The sequence below is a fragment of the Aricia agestis genome, chromosome 10, assembly GCF_905147365.1.
Source record: "Aricia agestis chromosome 10, ilAriAges1.1, whole genome shotgun sequence".
In the NCBI taxonomy this organism is placed as follows: Eukaryota; Metazoa; Arthropoda; class Insecta; order Lepidoptera; family Lycaenidae; genus Aricia; species Aricia agestis.
This window is the reverse complement of record NC_056415.1, coordinates 8,097,647-8,114,296: the sequence shown is the minus strand read 5'-3', so window position 1 is coordinate 8,114,296 and position 16,650 is coordinate 8,097,647. Positions and strand designations below refer to the sequence as shown.

At 36.8% G+C, this 16,650-nt stretch overlaps 1 protein-coding gene across 1 annotated transcript in view; it reads left to right on the top strand.

Moving 5' to 3' along the window:
• LOC121731183 (synapsin) overlaps window positions 1–16,650 on the top strand; it is a 106,509-nt gene that overhangs the window by 79,182 nt on the left and 10,677 nt on the right. The window contains exon 9 of the mRNA XM_042120538.1: window positions 15,357–15,449. Within this exon, the coding sequence (XP_041976472.1) occupies window positions 15,357–15,449 (93 nt within the window). The remainder of the gene's footprint in view (window positions 1–15,356; window positions 15,450–16,650) is intronic.

Below are 16,650 nucleotides of genomic sequence, written 5' to 3'. Positions count from 1 at the left end.
ATGTAAACAAGCTGCGGCGATCCTTTGGAATGTCCCCTCGATCTCTGTAGACGTGACTCCGTAGATTCTAACTGTACATTTTCTATGGGATTATACGCTATCCATGACTTAATTAAAATACACATTAAGATATTCACACACATGCATATGCAGTAAACTATTTCTTGTGCAAATCGCATAGCTTATGAGAAATTTCTCGCTCTACATTCCCACTTAAATCCAGTTGAAACGTGACAATGTGAAAATGTACGAAACGGAAAATGTGGATTTTCCTATTTCAGGTCGCCCAGATTTATTTAGAACGTAAATGAAATAATATTATTATGTACATTTTATATCAGAATCGTTTTATTTTCTAAATGTAAAGTCTTTTCATACAGCATGATTAGTAGCTATAAAAGTGCAATATTTCATTACCCAGGAATCAACTACATTATACTGGGCAATAAATCAAGGAAATTGAAAACAAACTAATAAATATTGCATTTGTAAGCGACTGTACACGATAGCATGAGCTACGAGTTAGAGATTAGTACATTGATCAATATTTGTTGTTGTATGACGTCCGTCGCGGCCACAAGAGTGCGGATCGCTGGAAAACTGTTGTTGACTTTGTTGTGGCTCGACCTGTCTGTTGGCGCGGCCGATGGTTGCGTAAGGTTTCTCAAAATTACCGAACCACCGCATATTTGAACATCCGGATACACGACGCCGTGTGCAATTCTTGTGCACTTGTGCAATTTGACTGTGATGCATTTTGGTATAAAAAACGTATATGCTATACAGGGTGTAATAAAAAAAGTGATAATACGTTTAGGTATGAATGTGTCCCTTTTATAGAGTTTACTGTGAAACTAAAACAGTTTTAAAAAATATATTTTTTTTTCAGCGCTGCTACTTTCACAGTGAACTCTATACATGTGACAAATACACACCCTAAAGTATTATCACTTTTTTTTTTTTTTTTTTTATTATTAAATACTCTTGTCCCTGATTTTTATTCGAGGGATTTATGTTCTGAATACAATTTATACTGTCCTATGTCTATACACTTATCTCCTATTTCTATTTTGTGTTCTGTTAATACTATTTACTCCTTTTATTATTTTAACACAATATAGCAAAAATTCTTCCCTATTTTTCTTATCTTTTACTATTTCCTTTATGCTATCAACATTAATTTCTAGTCCTATTTTCATCTCCAGATCATATTTTGGCCTCGAGTATATTGGGCATTCTGTTAGAAGATGTGGTACATCTTCTATTTTACTAGGGTCACACCTGCACGATGGGCTCTCTTTGCACCTGAAGCGGTACAGATACCCAGAGAGCCCACCGTGCCCGGTCAGTGCCTGTGTTATTTCCTTATTGAGTTTAATCTCCTTAAAGACCTTGTGAGCTGCCCCTATATCCTGTGCGAACATTTTAGTGACACCTCCAGTAGTACCCTCTTGGTACCTTCGATCCCACTCACGAAGAGTTTCCTCACGGATTAGCCTCTTCGCGTGTGAGACCGGACACAGGTCATAATGGGGTTTAACCCTCAGTCCAACTGCAGCTTCTTTGGCCAACTCGTCAGCGCGTTCGTTCCCTGTTAGTCCCACGTGTGCCTTGACCCAGAACAGAAATATCTCTCTGTTCTGGTTCAATGCACACGCGATGTTCTTCTTAGTTTGTAAGGCAACCTTATTAATGGTTCCGGCGCTGCACACGGCCTCGATTGCCGTTCTTGAATCGCTGTAGATACCAATTTTGTGATCTGATGTATCTAGAGCAACTTTCGAGGCCCTGCTCAGCGCAAGAAGTTCCGCCTGATAGACTGTGCAGTGGTCTGCAAGCTTGAGCTTAAGGTGCCGCGTCTCCCGATCGCCTGTCCATATTGACAGTGCTGCGCCCACCTTACCCTCAAGCTTGCTACCATCAGTGAAATTTTTTATCGGAATGTTGGTATTGTCTATCCCGTTCTGGTCCATCAGGCAGGTGTAGCCTAATCGTTGTATTTGTGCAGGGTGGGGGGTGTTATTAAAAGTTTCCACCGTTTCGATCTCCAAGTCCCGGATAATGGTCTCGGCTTTTCCCTTTCGGGCTAAGTAGAGGTTAGCCGCCTCCCTGATTCGTAGATCAAGCGGCAATATGCCTGAAATAGCGAGAGCTGAGTGCAAGGAGACAGTTCTGTAGGCATAACATGCTTTTTGGGCGAAGCCCCTTTGTATTGCATTTAGCTGCTTCCGTGCACTCAGCTTTCTCGCTGAATCCGCCCATGCACAGGCCGCATATGTTATTGTGGGTTCCACAGCAGCATTATAGATCATCTTTGACACGTTGGCCTTCAGCCCCCAGCTGACTCTGGCCGCTCGTGAGAGCCGAGAGTGTAACTTCACGGCTCTCCGGCAAACATTGTCTATATGGGCGTTGAAGGTCAACTTGTCATCGATGGTTAGGCCCAATAACTTTATTTTGTTGGTCATAGTTATTAAGACCCCTCCCATGCTTAGTCTTGGAGTGTCATATTTGAGCCTGCGAGTGATGACCATGGCTTGCGTCTTGTGGGGAGCGAATTTCAATTTGTTCTCCGCTCCCCACGAGTGCGTATACTCAAGGGCATCTCTCGCAGCCTCATTTATGACGTCCGTAGTTATACCAAAGAAGAGGAGCACTATGTCGTCGGCAAAGGCCTGGACATAGTGCCCCCTCTGAATTAGGTTTTTGAGTAATGGATCTAATTTTAGATTCCAAAGAGAAGGACCACCCACCGAACCCTGGACACATCCTTTGTCCGTTTCCTTTTCATATTCCTCTCCAGCGTACCTCACCTTTACCCTCCTGTTCGACAGATAGCTGTCGATCGTCTTTCTAATATTGATCGGGCATTTCTCCTCACCTCAAGTATTATCACTTTGTCTTGTAGAACAAAACTTATTTTCCTAAAGTTTAAAACCACCTTTATTTTTCTGCACATTACCTGACGATCCCTAAAAATCTTTTACAAGTGAAACAATTAATGTTTGTGTTTCGTCCTTAGATGTTTATCAAAATACTCGCAGTCATAAGACTGGAGTTGGTACTACTAATATATATTCTGTGACTGGAGTATATAAATGGTACTATGGGGTTTCATGCCAGAATTATTATTATAAACTCTTTTTATGTAATGAACATAATATTGCACTGGCTAAAAATTGGATAGCGGTCCGCTAAAGCGTGTAGTCGAACTCTAATGTTTCTGAAAATGGCGTCCGCGATTACCACATTTAACGATCCACCGTGCAAAATACGCACGATTATTGCACTTTTATGTGTAGTGAGATGTCGCAACTCGTGTCTGTATTTGCATCGAGATAAGCAAACATCGAAACGTCATGTAGAGATTATAGCAAGAGTTATGTTCAGGATAAGACCCCGATCGAGAGAATTGTCCCCTACCATTTGCATTCTGATTAATGACTTTAGTAAGCGCAGAATAGAGTCTACTTTGACTCAAAACGTGTTTTTTTTTATTTTTGTGGAAAAAAAGACTCTATTTTGCGTGTGCTAGAGTTTATAATGAAGAATGCAAAATACATTTCTGTTGACAGTATGCGCTGGCCCTTAATGATAAGTTTAAATACGTGTTGACCGTGATGAAGCTATAATCTTTACTGCCCTTTGCTAGAGTCCTTTCATACTTATTTTACGCTGGAGTTTCTATTGTGAGCCTTAAAATATAAGAACATACAGATTGCAAATTCTACCTCTTTATCTATTTACCCATAAACGACTGTTCCATCAGGGAAAATGCTTTCTCTGAGGTATAAAATGGTAAAATTATTACACACGGATTCTCACTTCTGGGATGCAGAAACGTGTTTGTATAATAATAATTATAGACATAGACTTATACGATTATGAGAAATTATTACTTAATGCATAGAAATACAATTAGGAGCTCAGTATGATAAATCACTTAATTAAATGCGTTTACATAGATTTATTGATGTGGCTAATAATGATGATGAATGATTAAATCCTTAGATTAATGATCTAAAATTGCTTTGTACATGTGTACGCAACTACGTACTACGTAAATAAAACGAAGAAAACTTACGAATATTTAGGGTAAATACCGTTAAACTATTTCTACACGTTTATGAGTCAGCTACTGTCAATAGGAAAGTTCTTATCAGTAAGATTATTGAGATAACTACTATATTGACTTTTCATAATAATTTTCCTCGTATGATTATTCTAATTAATATTTCTAGAGAAATGCAGGTTATCAAACAAACCATTTTATCTTGTTATGTATCAAAAGTTATAAAATAACAGTATATAAAGAATTCTTTGAAAGGATTATTAAGAATAAACTTACTATATTTCAACTATATTCATGTGATGTAAAATACAAATACAAAATGCAGTAAGATTAGAAAATTCTATAATTTTATAATTTTATGAAGATTATATTTCTTGTGACTATCTTATAAAATTGCTTATGCTACAGTTATAAGTTACAAAGTAACATAAAATTGTTAATGTTAATCTTTCTTCCTTGAAGCAACATGTCTTTATAAATATTTTGTACTGCTCTGGATGCACGACACAAAATACGATATAGTAGCATATGAAATACACGTCCAGTCATAAGAAAATACTTAAAATATTTTATAGTAACATTCCGAATGAAAAATGTGCAGATCTAGAACCCGATTCCCGTACTTCGAATTTCTAGAAAAACTAAGAGAATAGACTAAGATTCTTGTATTCTGACAGTATAGTGTTGATAGCAATCAGTCTCACTATCAATAGGAAACTGTCTAGTGAGACACGCTGCGATCGAAGCGATTTTCGAGTTATAAGAATCGGCCCTAGGAGGTGTAGTTTGTAACTGCGCTCTGTAATTTTCTTCGTGGAGTCGACCTAGTTTGTGATGGCCGGAGGTTAGGCACAAGTGTCCGTCCCTTTCTTTCTCTGCAATTAGTCTCTATCAAATTTACTCTAGCATTTCAAAGAATGTTGTGTTGCATGAATTGTTTCATAATATTATGAATTTTGTAGATTTGACAGCGAAGAGTGAATAACATGGATTTGAGAGTGGTTTTCTCCGTAATATTTAAGTCCGTCACAGACTTAGCTATAATATATATTAATATTTTTATAGCTAGGCATATTACTATATATTTTCTATACTAATTTTCGCGTGACCGCACACTCAGCTATAATATATATTTCTGGTAGCTTCTATAATATATGTATATTATAGTACGGCATAGTAATATAATATATTATAGCTAAGTCACTGACAGGCTTAATTGTTTTTGATACGGAAAACCCGACTATTATAATTAAGACAGAGCTGCAGAATATTATCAATGCAATTTTAAATATAATATACAATAAATCATAATAATAATATCTATAGCCGAATCTTACTACGTCTGTCTGGCCACTCTGGCCCCGTGCTAAGTTATGAATGATCAGGCAACGGGAAACATACATGTCTACTACATAAATATGTCATCCATTTTCATTTTGTATTATGATTTAATTGTGCTACTGTTCTAAACAATACCTAATGGCGTCATAATTTAAAGTAAATTGGCTAAAATGTATCACAGGTTGCGCGTTGCGTATTCGCTCTTATCAATATAGGTCGGGCTGCTGCAATATTTTCTTTATAAAGAATGTTGATAACTTTGATATCCTAGGTCAAGTTATTTAAAATACGCTCATTTACAAGACGAAATTTAATTTCAGCGATAAAATTAATTATTTTAATCAAGATTAGTCATTCGTTTCTTGAGTAAAATTAGTTTCCAAAGATAGGTTACAAAAGTAAATTGTATTTATTAGTCTATTTTTTGTTTGTTTAGCAGCTTCTTATTCTCCGTAAATAAAAATGACATAAGACATTAGATCATGATAAATATAATGCTGCATGTTTAATCAAACCAAGGTCTATAATATGTACGAATTCATTGAGTAGTAAAAAATTTGCAATTTCATGCAATGTAGTTTCGATTTTCATGTTAATTTTATGCGCCGTAGGGGTCTACGGGAGACGGTAGGTGACATAATATTGTATTTCATTGTATTATAATAATAATAATATCTATGGACGCTTCACACCACGTCAGTCTGGCCCCGTGCTAAGTACCTGAAGGACTTGTGTTACAGGTACCAGACAACGGAAATATATTTAATACTTTTATACTATACATACGCCTCCGTGGTCTAGTGGTATAGAGCGCGGCTCTTGACTCGGAGGTCGTGGGTTCGATTCCCTCGTTGGAAACATGTTATTTCCAAGTTTGGTTAGGACAATGCAGGCTGATCACCTGATTGTCTGACAAGTAAGATGATCCATGCGTCGGATGGGCATGTAAAAAGCCGGTCCTGCGCCTGATCTCTCGCCAGTCGTGTCGGTCGTCCGTCCCACTGGGTTATGAGAGTAAAGGAATAGAGAGTGCTCTTGTGTACTGCGCACATACTTGGGCACTATAAAATTACTCCTGCGTAGCTGGCCTGGTTTCAATGAACCACCGTCCACCGTCACCGAAACCGGTGTGGGAGCTATTATTATTATTATTATTACTATACATATATTTAAATTTTTTATTATATCATACACATAATATTTAATACACATCCAGACCTGGGAACATTGAAAACTTTTTGTTCCGTCGGCGGGATTCGAACCCACGACCCCCGGCTTAAGCTACCGACGCGCTCACCACTGAGCCACAGAGGTCGTCATATTATATTATGTGTGTTATAATATTTTTGACAGTTAGCACAGTAACGAAAATATAATATTTCACAAACGAGCTTCTTTTACATCTAGTTATTAATTTTGTATAATAAAGAGGTAGCGTTTATTGCTTGTATCTGATACTACTAGACCGATTAAGATGAGGTAGACAAGGCAGTGGAAAAGGAAAGTGGCTACTTTGGATCGCAGAAAAATGTACGGCGAACCGTACACTTTACCAGGATAATAATAATCAGACTTAACCACGTCGAACATGCAGTGTTATATAAGCGCGGTTAGAATACCTAAATAATTTATGTAGGTTTTATATTTTTTATATGAAATAAGGGGGCAAACGAGCAAATGGATCACCTGATGGAAAGCAACTTCCGTCGCCCATCAGAAGAGCTGGTGCTCAGAGAGGTGCGTTGCCGGCCTTTTGATAGGGAATAGGGTAACAGGGGAGGGTAGGGAAGGGAATAGGGTAGGGTAGGGAAGGAAATATGGGAGGGTAGGGAAGGGAAAAAGGTAGGGCATTGGGCCTCCAGTAAACTCACTCACTCGGCGTAATACAGCGCAAGTTTTGTTTCACGCCGGTTTTCTGTGAGCCCGTGGCATTTCTTCGGTCGAGCCGGCCCATTCGTGCCAAAGTATGGCTCACCCACGACCAAAATATAATATTATACTGCGGCAAAACTGAAATATCCTTTTCACGTTTGTGAATAATTTTACCAAAACAGTGGCAAATGGGATTACAAATATCATATTCAAACAACGAAGTTTTGATATTATTACGTGATACGTAACTTGGTAACCCGATGAAATAATAATTTATTTATGAGCTAGATATGTTTTCACGTAAAGAAAAAGCGACGGGGGAAAACTTTTTATCTTAAGGTATGATGATGGTCAATCTAAGGCTCTAAACACACTAGGCTGAATTACGCCGGCGTAAATTCCGCCGCGTTTACGCCGCGTTTAAATTGCATACAAAATACGGGCCGAATACGAGGGGTGACAGTTGGGGTGAAAGTAGCATTTTATTTGAATTTTCACCGGTCGCGGTCGCTCGCGGCAAAGATCCGAAAGCCACCTTTACGTCGCGTTTTGTATGCGTTTGACATTTGCGGCGGAAATTACGCCGGCGTAATTCAGCCTAGTGTGCTTAGACACTAAGAATGTTGTTATAGGCCTATGCTTATTCAACTAACCGAATAGACATTAATATGATTAAATGCTACAAACCCCTAAACGTGTTTTTTTTTTCAATTAATTTTTTTTTGGGCCTTCTTTGGGATTTGGCCGGTGGGCCATAAAACACACACATTCCCACTACTGTATCTCCTGTGTTACTAGGATCGACAGCGGTATCCAACCACGAAAACCCTTTGATATGATCTTGGGAGCCCGAGGGACATGCTGTCTTGGGACCCGCAACGAAATTAATCAGAAAAAAATAGGAGGAGTAAGAAGAATCTCAGAAATAGAAGAATGTTTGGGCCTTGTGAATTTGACTTGATTTATTAAATATTTATCACAATCATATGACATAATCATAGATTCAGCTCTACACAGTAGTATAGCCTACGACTATAATAATATTATATTAAGTCGATGATACTATAGCTTTAGGCACGTCACACGTGGGTCTTAAGAGCTTCTAAACTCTACTTCCTAGGCCCTAGGGCTTCTAGCTAGGTACTTAATAAACTACAACTACCTACTTACAACTACTACCTACTTTTGATGGAATAATTATATACTTAAATGTTATTTATGCTCCTCTACCTCCAAGCAACACTATTCGAAAACGTCACGTCCTTAAAGTGCAGCATCAGCTTAACCTTGTAACTTATTGATACTAGGAATAACACTTTGATGTAACCGTTTTTGCACTTGCATTGGACTTTGCACCTGCTTACATTACCACCGACCCTATAACGGAAACTGTCACATACATCCGCGAATTACATTCTCATTATGTTGCAACCTCATCAAAATAGAAATAGTGCAATGTGTTAAGTTGGTAATGTTTGTAAAATCAATGACTGGACTTTAAACTTTGAATTGTAGTTGTTCAAATGTTTACGTATATTAGTTTTTGCTTGCTTGTGGTGTTGGTTAAGTACGATGCACTCCAACATGGTCTAAGATTTCGATTCAACATTCGTATTTGGAAAAATATTAATTGTTAAATAAAAAAAGGTATATTACAAAGGTATTGTTTTGTTGAAGAAATACTAAAACATCATAGGTTATAAATAAATAAATAAAAATTGTTTTATTTCTGAATAGATTTTAAGAAAATGCTTTCAGAATGTTGATACTACATGAGGCCTACCACCGGTTCGGGAACTAACCCGGCGAGAAAAACCGACGTAAGAAACTTGCACGGGGCCCACTTTTTTACCAAAAAAAGTGAGAAATAACATTACTCTTAAAAAAAAGTTTACAATTTTGTAACTTAATATTATATACAATGTCAACATACATAATTGTAAGTCATTTAATAATCTAGAAGTAGCCTTGCAAGAAGCCATCCTACTCCCAAGATGTGCCATCTTTATGAAATCATTAAAGTTGTTGATTATATCTTGTTACTCGTACAAATCCAACGACCACCAGACAACAATGTTTGACAAATTGAAAAATCTTCGTTTGCAAAGAGTTTAAGTGCACTCAAAAGTTTATTCTATCGATGAGTGTACTCACCTTGGGTAAGGTCAATAGCAAAGGTAATAAGTTCACATTCGCACAAGCTTAGTACAATCGCGCACAGGCGATTAGATAATATACATAGTAAGTAGATTTATAGTCGGTACTTACAGTCGCCGTCATTACGACTGACTGGCGGAATGATAACATCAAAGGCGGTCGTTACTGTGATAAATGACGATTGTCTTGTCTTTCGAGGACAATATATGCCATCGGCGCGTGCAATATTCTCACTTACAGTCATTAAGAGTTATTGTATCGATATTTGAATTGAATACTTCCATAGCCGCCGCAAAGTTATCTCTAGATCGATCTGAGATAAGAATGCAAATGACCATAGACATAGTGCTGTCAACAATGACTTCACGCCGTAAAAATGCCTGAAAAGTTAGTCATGAATGCGGCGTCAATATTTGCGTACAAGTGGTCTGGAATGTTCGCGGTCTTCGGCGAAGATGACTGACCATAAATAGTAATATAAACAGCGTCAGTTGACACGTCAGGCACAGTCTCGGAGTACTCGCCCACGATGACGCCTCTGCCCTCCGTCACACGACAGTCCTTGCACTCAAGGATTCGAGGAACGCATACGTTTGTGACTTGTCATAGGTTCGATTACCTCAGAATCAGCAAAAATATAATTTACAAACCCGATTAGGACAATGCAAGCTGATCATATTCCTCATTATCTGAAAAGTCGAATGTGGAACATGTAAAAAGTCCTGCGCACTATCTTTTGCTAACCGTGTCGGATTATCCAATATCTATTTAAATGGGTTATGAGAGCAAAGCAAAGTCCTTGTATAATATTACGCGCATACTTGGGCACTATAAACTCCTGCATTCGAAATTGACACTGAAATCGATGTACAAGCTATTATTATAAATGCTTTTTCCGATTTTTCAGAATTAGCGTTTTGCTAAGCATTAGGATCGTTTATCCGTTGGTTTTTACCTTTCTCCTTTGTAAGATCCATTTGTTACCTTAATGTAGTTTCAGAGTTTCAGCCGGGATAGTTATTATCTAATACCCGCATAAAATAGTGGACGGTCCCTTGAACTTTGAACTTTCAGAAAGCTTTATAGTGAAAAACTTACCAAAACTTTCGGGACTTTTAGACCAATTGAAATAATCTTTTTATATTATATTAAGTATATAATATTTGGTTTTTCTTTTGCAATATACTATAATTTATTCTTTTTGGCTTACCGCTAGAATAATATATTTATTATATCTATTAGCATAACTTTAATGTTTACCTACCTTCTATGCAAATAATTATTATTGGTAATTATTGGTAATATAGTTAATTTATTATTCAACCGTTTTATAGTTTTATAATTATAGGCTCTAGCTAAAGGTATGTTATGCTAAGGAACATAATATAAATGGTCTTATCAAAACATTATCTCAACGAAGGTAATTTCAATATTTATTCTGACTCATCATATTAGCAGAATGGAGCTCTATTGCAAAGGACAGGTTGACTTTTAGAATTTGCTGCAAATAAGGCGTAACAAAATCTTAATGGTTTAGTAAAATCGTTAATGAATAAGTGAATCAAAAAAAATTGTTTGCGAAGTAAATTTGAAAAAATACTATTAGTACAAAAAGGAACAAAAAAAACCTTAAAAAGCCTGTCAAATCTATTAAGTAAATTAACATTAGACTCTCTTTCTCTATTTATGAATTGGGCGCCTAACAAGCGGCTTGATCACCTGATAGTAAACACTCTTGCAACACCATGGGACTGTGACGCCTCTACTCTGGTTGGTACACTTGTGTTCCTAGTCTATATCTCTATTATAGGGTCTTGTAAGCAAAATCCCCTGTATATAACACCATAGCGAGGTAGCCCAACTGATATCCACGTAACTAGTTATGAGCAAAATTGGTCTTGGTCCTGGTCTTGCTTCTTTTGCAAGACCAAGGCCAATTTTGCAAAAAAGCAAGACCAAGGCCAAGAACAATGTTGCTCATTACTAAAAGTGGCGTCCAAGTAATGATTGTATAGTATTCACCTTTATGTCTAAGCTACTTCGAGCCCGTATGAGACGTAAATTATAAAATATTTCGCCAACAAAAACGCTTCACTAGGTAAACCTTGTAAATAAAGGTCTTATGCAAGTAGCTAATGCAAATTTCGGCCTTATTTTTAGGTCACTGGAATGACCAACGTGAATAATGCCGAAATAGTTTTCCCCGTACAAAATTCCGAGATGGTGAAGTAAATTTAAATTTCATTCAAATTTCTGTGTGTGCCAAAAAATATCCTTGATTATTTTTTCGAACCTTATGCATATTTCTATTACCTTAAACATTTAAAGTATCTAATTTAAATAATAAATGCTTAAGTTTTAATTTTAAGACCTATAATATATTAGTTTATTCATCAAGTAAATAAGGACACAAAACAATATAATATAATAGTATTATGCAACGGGCTCCATTTGCAGTCCAATAAAAGCATCATAAAAAAATTATATTCAGTCTGAAACTTCAAACGGTTTATGTCTGTAGTAAAAGGCGATTCATTCATAGATTTATTCCGATCGCTATAAATGTTTATTTATTTGCTGTAAATCATGCCTATCATAAAATGATTTTCCCTATAAACCTGCTCAAAGGTCTGCATTTAGAGATGACTAGATGTTGCCTACTCCGTCCGTAAAAATTCCTTTATCGCGCGGAAACCGTATATTTTTCAGGGATAAAAAGTATTATATTATGTCCTTTCCCGGGGCTGAAAGTATCTCCATACCAAATTTCAAATCTCCGTGGTCTTGTGGTATAGAGCGCGGCTCTTGACCGGAGGTCGTGGGTTCGATTCCCGCGTTGGAAACATGTCATTTCCAGGTTTGGTTAGGACAATGCAGGCTGATCACCTGATTGTATGACAAGTAAGATGATTCATGCGTCGAATGGGCTTGTAAAAAGTCGGTCCAGCGCCTGATCTCTCGCCTTTCGTGTCGGTCTTCCGTCCCACTGGGTTATGAGAGTAAAGGAATAGAGAGTGCTCTAGTGTACTGCGCATACACTTGGGTACTATAAAATTACTCCTGCGTAGCTGGCCTGGTTTCAATGAAACCGGCTACCGTTACCGAAATCACTGTGGGAGCTATTATTATACCCATCAAATCGGTTCTGAGGTTTGGGCATGAAGAGGTAACAGAATTTGCATTTATAATATTAGTATGGATTGACTGAGTTGGTGCCAATATTGTGACCTTCTGAACGGGAGTTTGTTATGTCTGCAGCGTTACTCATTCACTGGACTTCAAAACCATGAGCTGAGTAACCTAGTACTTCTGAGTAGTGGGTACTCATGTACTTAGTCATTCCAATATTTCAATCCCATTAATTTTCAGCTTTCCAGGAAAAGTATTGTTAATAAAATTGTATATTTTACTACATAACTAGCTTTTTAGTGCAGCTTCGCTTGGCATACAAACTATAAAACTCTATTTAAATCCTATACCTAATTCCTTATTTTTAATCAATTTTTGAAGTTAATCAATTGGGCAATCAGATAAATATATAATATACAGCATTTTATAAATTTCTAAAAGACAATTTAAGTAAAAATAAAAATGTACTGAACAGGTGCAATTTTATCTTGCTAAAAGTTTCTTTTTGACTTTCTAATTGAAGAAATTTACAATGAAAGATTACCCCTGCAGCCTGCTAGCCTAAGCGTACACATTTATCACAAAGTTTTAAATGTGAAATCCCTGTCTACAGCATGATTTATTATATTAATTTTAAAAAACTTTGCCGTTAAAATAAATTCCTGCTATATTGAATTAAGTTGTTTAAAACCCCTAAGTACTTTAGTGTAGTGGACAACTACCTAATAACTTTTTACTTCAGCCCGACCCGAGTCCCAGAATGTGCAGTAAAATGCTTTTGAAATGTCCATTCAAATAAAATAAAATGACACCTTCCGTTTTAGTCACAATTAAAATTAAAACGTAGAGGTAAAGAAAAGATCCAAACATGAAAATGTTTTCCACGCACAACATCAACACAAAACTTACTCTATAAAATCATAATTCATAACGCAAACGTAAACAATCACAGATTATATCCGCGAGTGTTAAAACCTGAGATTATGTTCACGATTACGCTATTAGCTTCTGGTATTATTAGAAATTACTAGTGTTGTACAGTTTGAAGTAATACCTATTAATAGTTCGGTTAATAATCGCTTGAATTGTTTTGTGGGCGATCCGGTGTGGACAGTTAGTGTAATGAGATGTAAATACATGATAACCCGCGAACGGTAGCTCTTATGTTGCGAACAATGTCGTCGTTAGCTTTGGGACAGTAATTCTATGGCAACATAACATAGATATTATTGACCTATCAAGCCCCATAAGCTCATCGGTGAGCGAGATACAATAGAATGACAATAGATTTCTGAAAATCCACGATCGAAGGATCAAACACCTAACCTAACCTCTGCAGTTAGTGTTAATTGTTAGTCTGATTGTCATGTTTTCTGTTTAAAATTCGAAAAACAAGAGGGACAACATGACATATTTTAATCCTCGAACTCGGGCCCCAAAATATGTGAGCATTTAAAGCGTAAATTTAGGTAAAAGTTAATTATTTCATAACATCGTACTAAGGTTAAACATAAATCAATTTAACACACCCAAGAGGCAATAAATTTTGAATTAGAACAATAATAAATTGCAAGACCATCAATATAAAGACGTAATTAATATATTTTATCGCACTTATAAAAAATATTATAAAACATACTGTACGATATAAATCTAGAATTCTCAGACACTTGACCAACATGGTCGATATAATTGATGATTAATATTGTTCCGCCGGTCCCGACGAAGTTGGCAAACACAAGAACTTGGCAATCACTGGAGATCAATAACCGTAGTGTTATGTAAGCCATTGTATAATTCCTATACTTGCGATTGTTTAGGCTTAGGGACCCGATTCTCGCACCTCGAAAGTTGCATGTTGCCCGCACATGTAGGTATGTTTCACGTGAATGAGGCAGACTGCAATCGCGACAATCAAGGCACTGTAATCAAGACCCAGCGGGGCTATTTACAAGTTTTCCTTTTCACGAAAAACCTGTTTCAAGAATACGTAGCTATTGGCTAGACGTGGTGCGTATGAAAGTTAAGTACAAATCGAACTACGTATTGTGAATCAGGACCCAGAAGCTTTCTGGCTTATTATGCAATTGTCTCTACTCTCTCCAAATGCTATTGAGCCTCTAGCTAAGATGCCATCGCTAATTACGACGATAAAGTTTAAAAATAAAGATACACGAAATTCGAAAATACGGGCCAAGTCATAAATTAATTAATTATTATTGCTATCACTCAGCGATACTTGGAACATTTTTAATATTTTTGTTGTGACCGTTGTCATCGTAATAAGCGACTTCAAGTTTCTTTTTGCTTCAGGCGAAGCACAGAATACATATCCTGAAGTGAAAAAAATATTGATGAAAAGAATTTTACTAGGACGACGAGAACGATAAAAAAATTACGATCACAATAATTATTTATATAATACGTAAGACATTTTTGCCTGTCATTATAATATTACTATCCTGTTGCAAAACATAAGGAAATATTATAGAAAGCTCGAAAACATTAAACGCATATATATGGAATTCATGCACGTTTTTCGTTTTAAAAAAAACTTACCTCATCTTCAAAAATTTAGCTCGCAAGGAAAACAACAACCCTGATTCGTATCAGGGTTGTTGTTTTATTAAATAAATAGATGAACATACAGTACCGTAATCGTTTACTGTATGTCCATCTATTTATTTAATTTGATTCTTTTTACGTTACACTTAATATCTTAAATCTTTGACTTTGACTTGAGAGGGAAAGAATAGAGTTTAATCCTTAATTCCTTTTGTTACAGGTCTCGGCGCCGAAATTCCCAGTGGTGATCAAGATTGGGCACGCACACAGCGGCGTGGCCAAGGTGAAAGTGGACTCCTTGGCCGACTTCCAGGTAGGACACATACATCAACATTATCTCCATTTCGTAATGTACCATCGAAGAAATTGATTCATAGGTAGCCGGACCTACGTCATTTGGTCGGATTATGTTAACCCACTGTCGTCATCTGTCGGCTGGGATTGACAAAACGCGGCCAAAATCATAAAGTTACCATACCTAGCGGAATAGAGAAAAAAAGGTCTGAGCAAGAGAGATGTCACTATCAGTAACACTGCGTGGTAAAAAGAGACGTGTCTCATAGAAAATTTCTATGAGATTAAATTGTCAACGTGCGGCACGTGCCAACTGGACGTCAAAAAAAGAGTGCTGCTGTCATGTTTATTCATGTTTACCACGCAGTGTTACTGATAGTGACATCTCTCTTGCTCAGGCCTTTGTTTCTCTATTCCGCTAGGTATATCAACTTTATGAATTAGAAATCATGTTCGATCATGCTTGTGTAAGTGTATACGTACACATATTTTTACACACAGATGAAACCAATTTCGGTTTCGTTTGACAGCTCGAGATTGTTGCTCTAATCCGCTAGGTATATTACTTTATGGCCAAAATACGTAGGTCCGCCATCTATCTATGAATCAACTTCTCTAGTGCTTAAAGGTTTAGACAGAGGATGGGAAGGCTATTTGGTTTTTCCTCATTTTTGCTTAGCACTTAGAAATTTAAGCCAAAGGTTTAACAAAAATCCATTTTTAAAAGCCTTAGGGTAGCTACTCATATGCGACGAGTTTTTGATCCATTGCAAATGAACTGGTATTGTTTTTTTGCGAAGGTAAAAGGTTTCTTGTATTTCCTTTCGAAGATTCATTTTTTAGTTCATGCCAGTTCATTTCAGAATTAATGAGTGGTCTATTTGCATTAGATAAGGACGTAACAAAACAAGGAAAATAGAACTTCCTAAATATTTCCTGGATATCCAGATGGATAAACCCACTTGGAAAATACGCCGATAACAGTCTGGCGGCGATAGGGAACGATTTCGGGAACTCCCAAGGTTACTTGTATTGACAAAAATAAATTCTACTTACTAGTTACTAGTTACTAGATATGTATGTAAGTATAGGTACATTTTGGAGGTTAAGTTTTGAGAAATGATTATGAGATGGTATGCGAGCAAAGATGACTAACAGATTATATTCATGTTTCTCTTGATGCAAATTGCAATAAGAGGGCAAGTCTGAAGTAAAGTAAT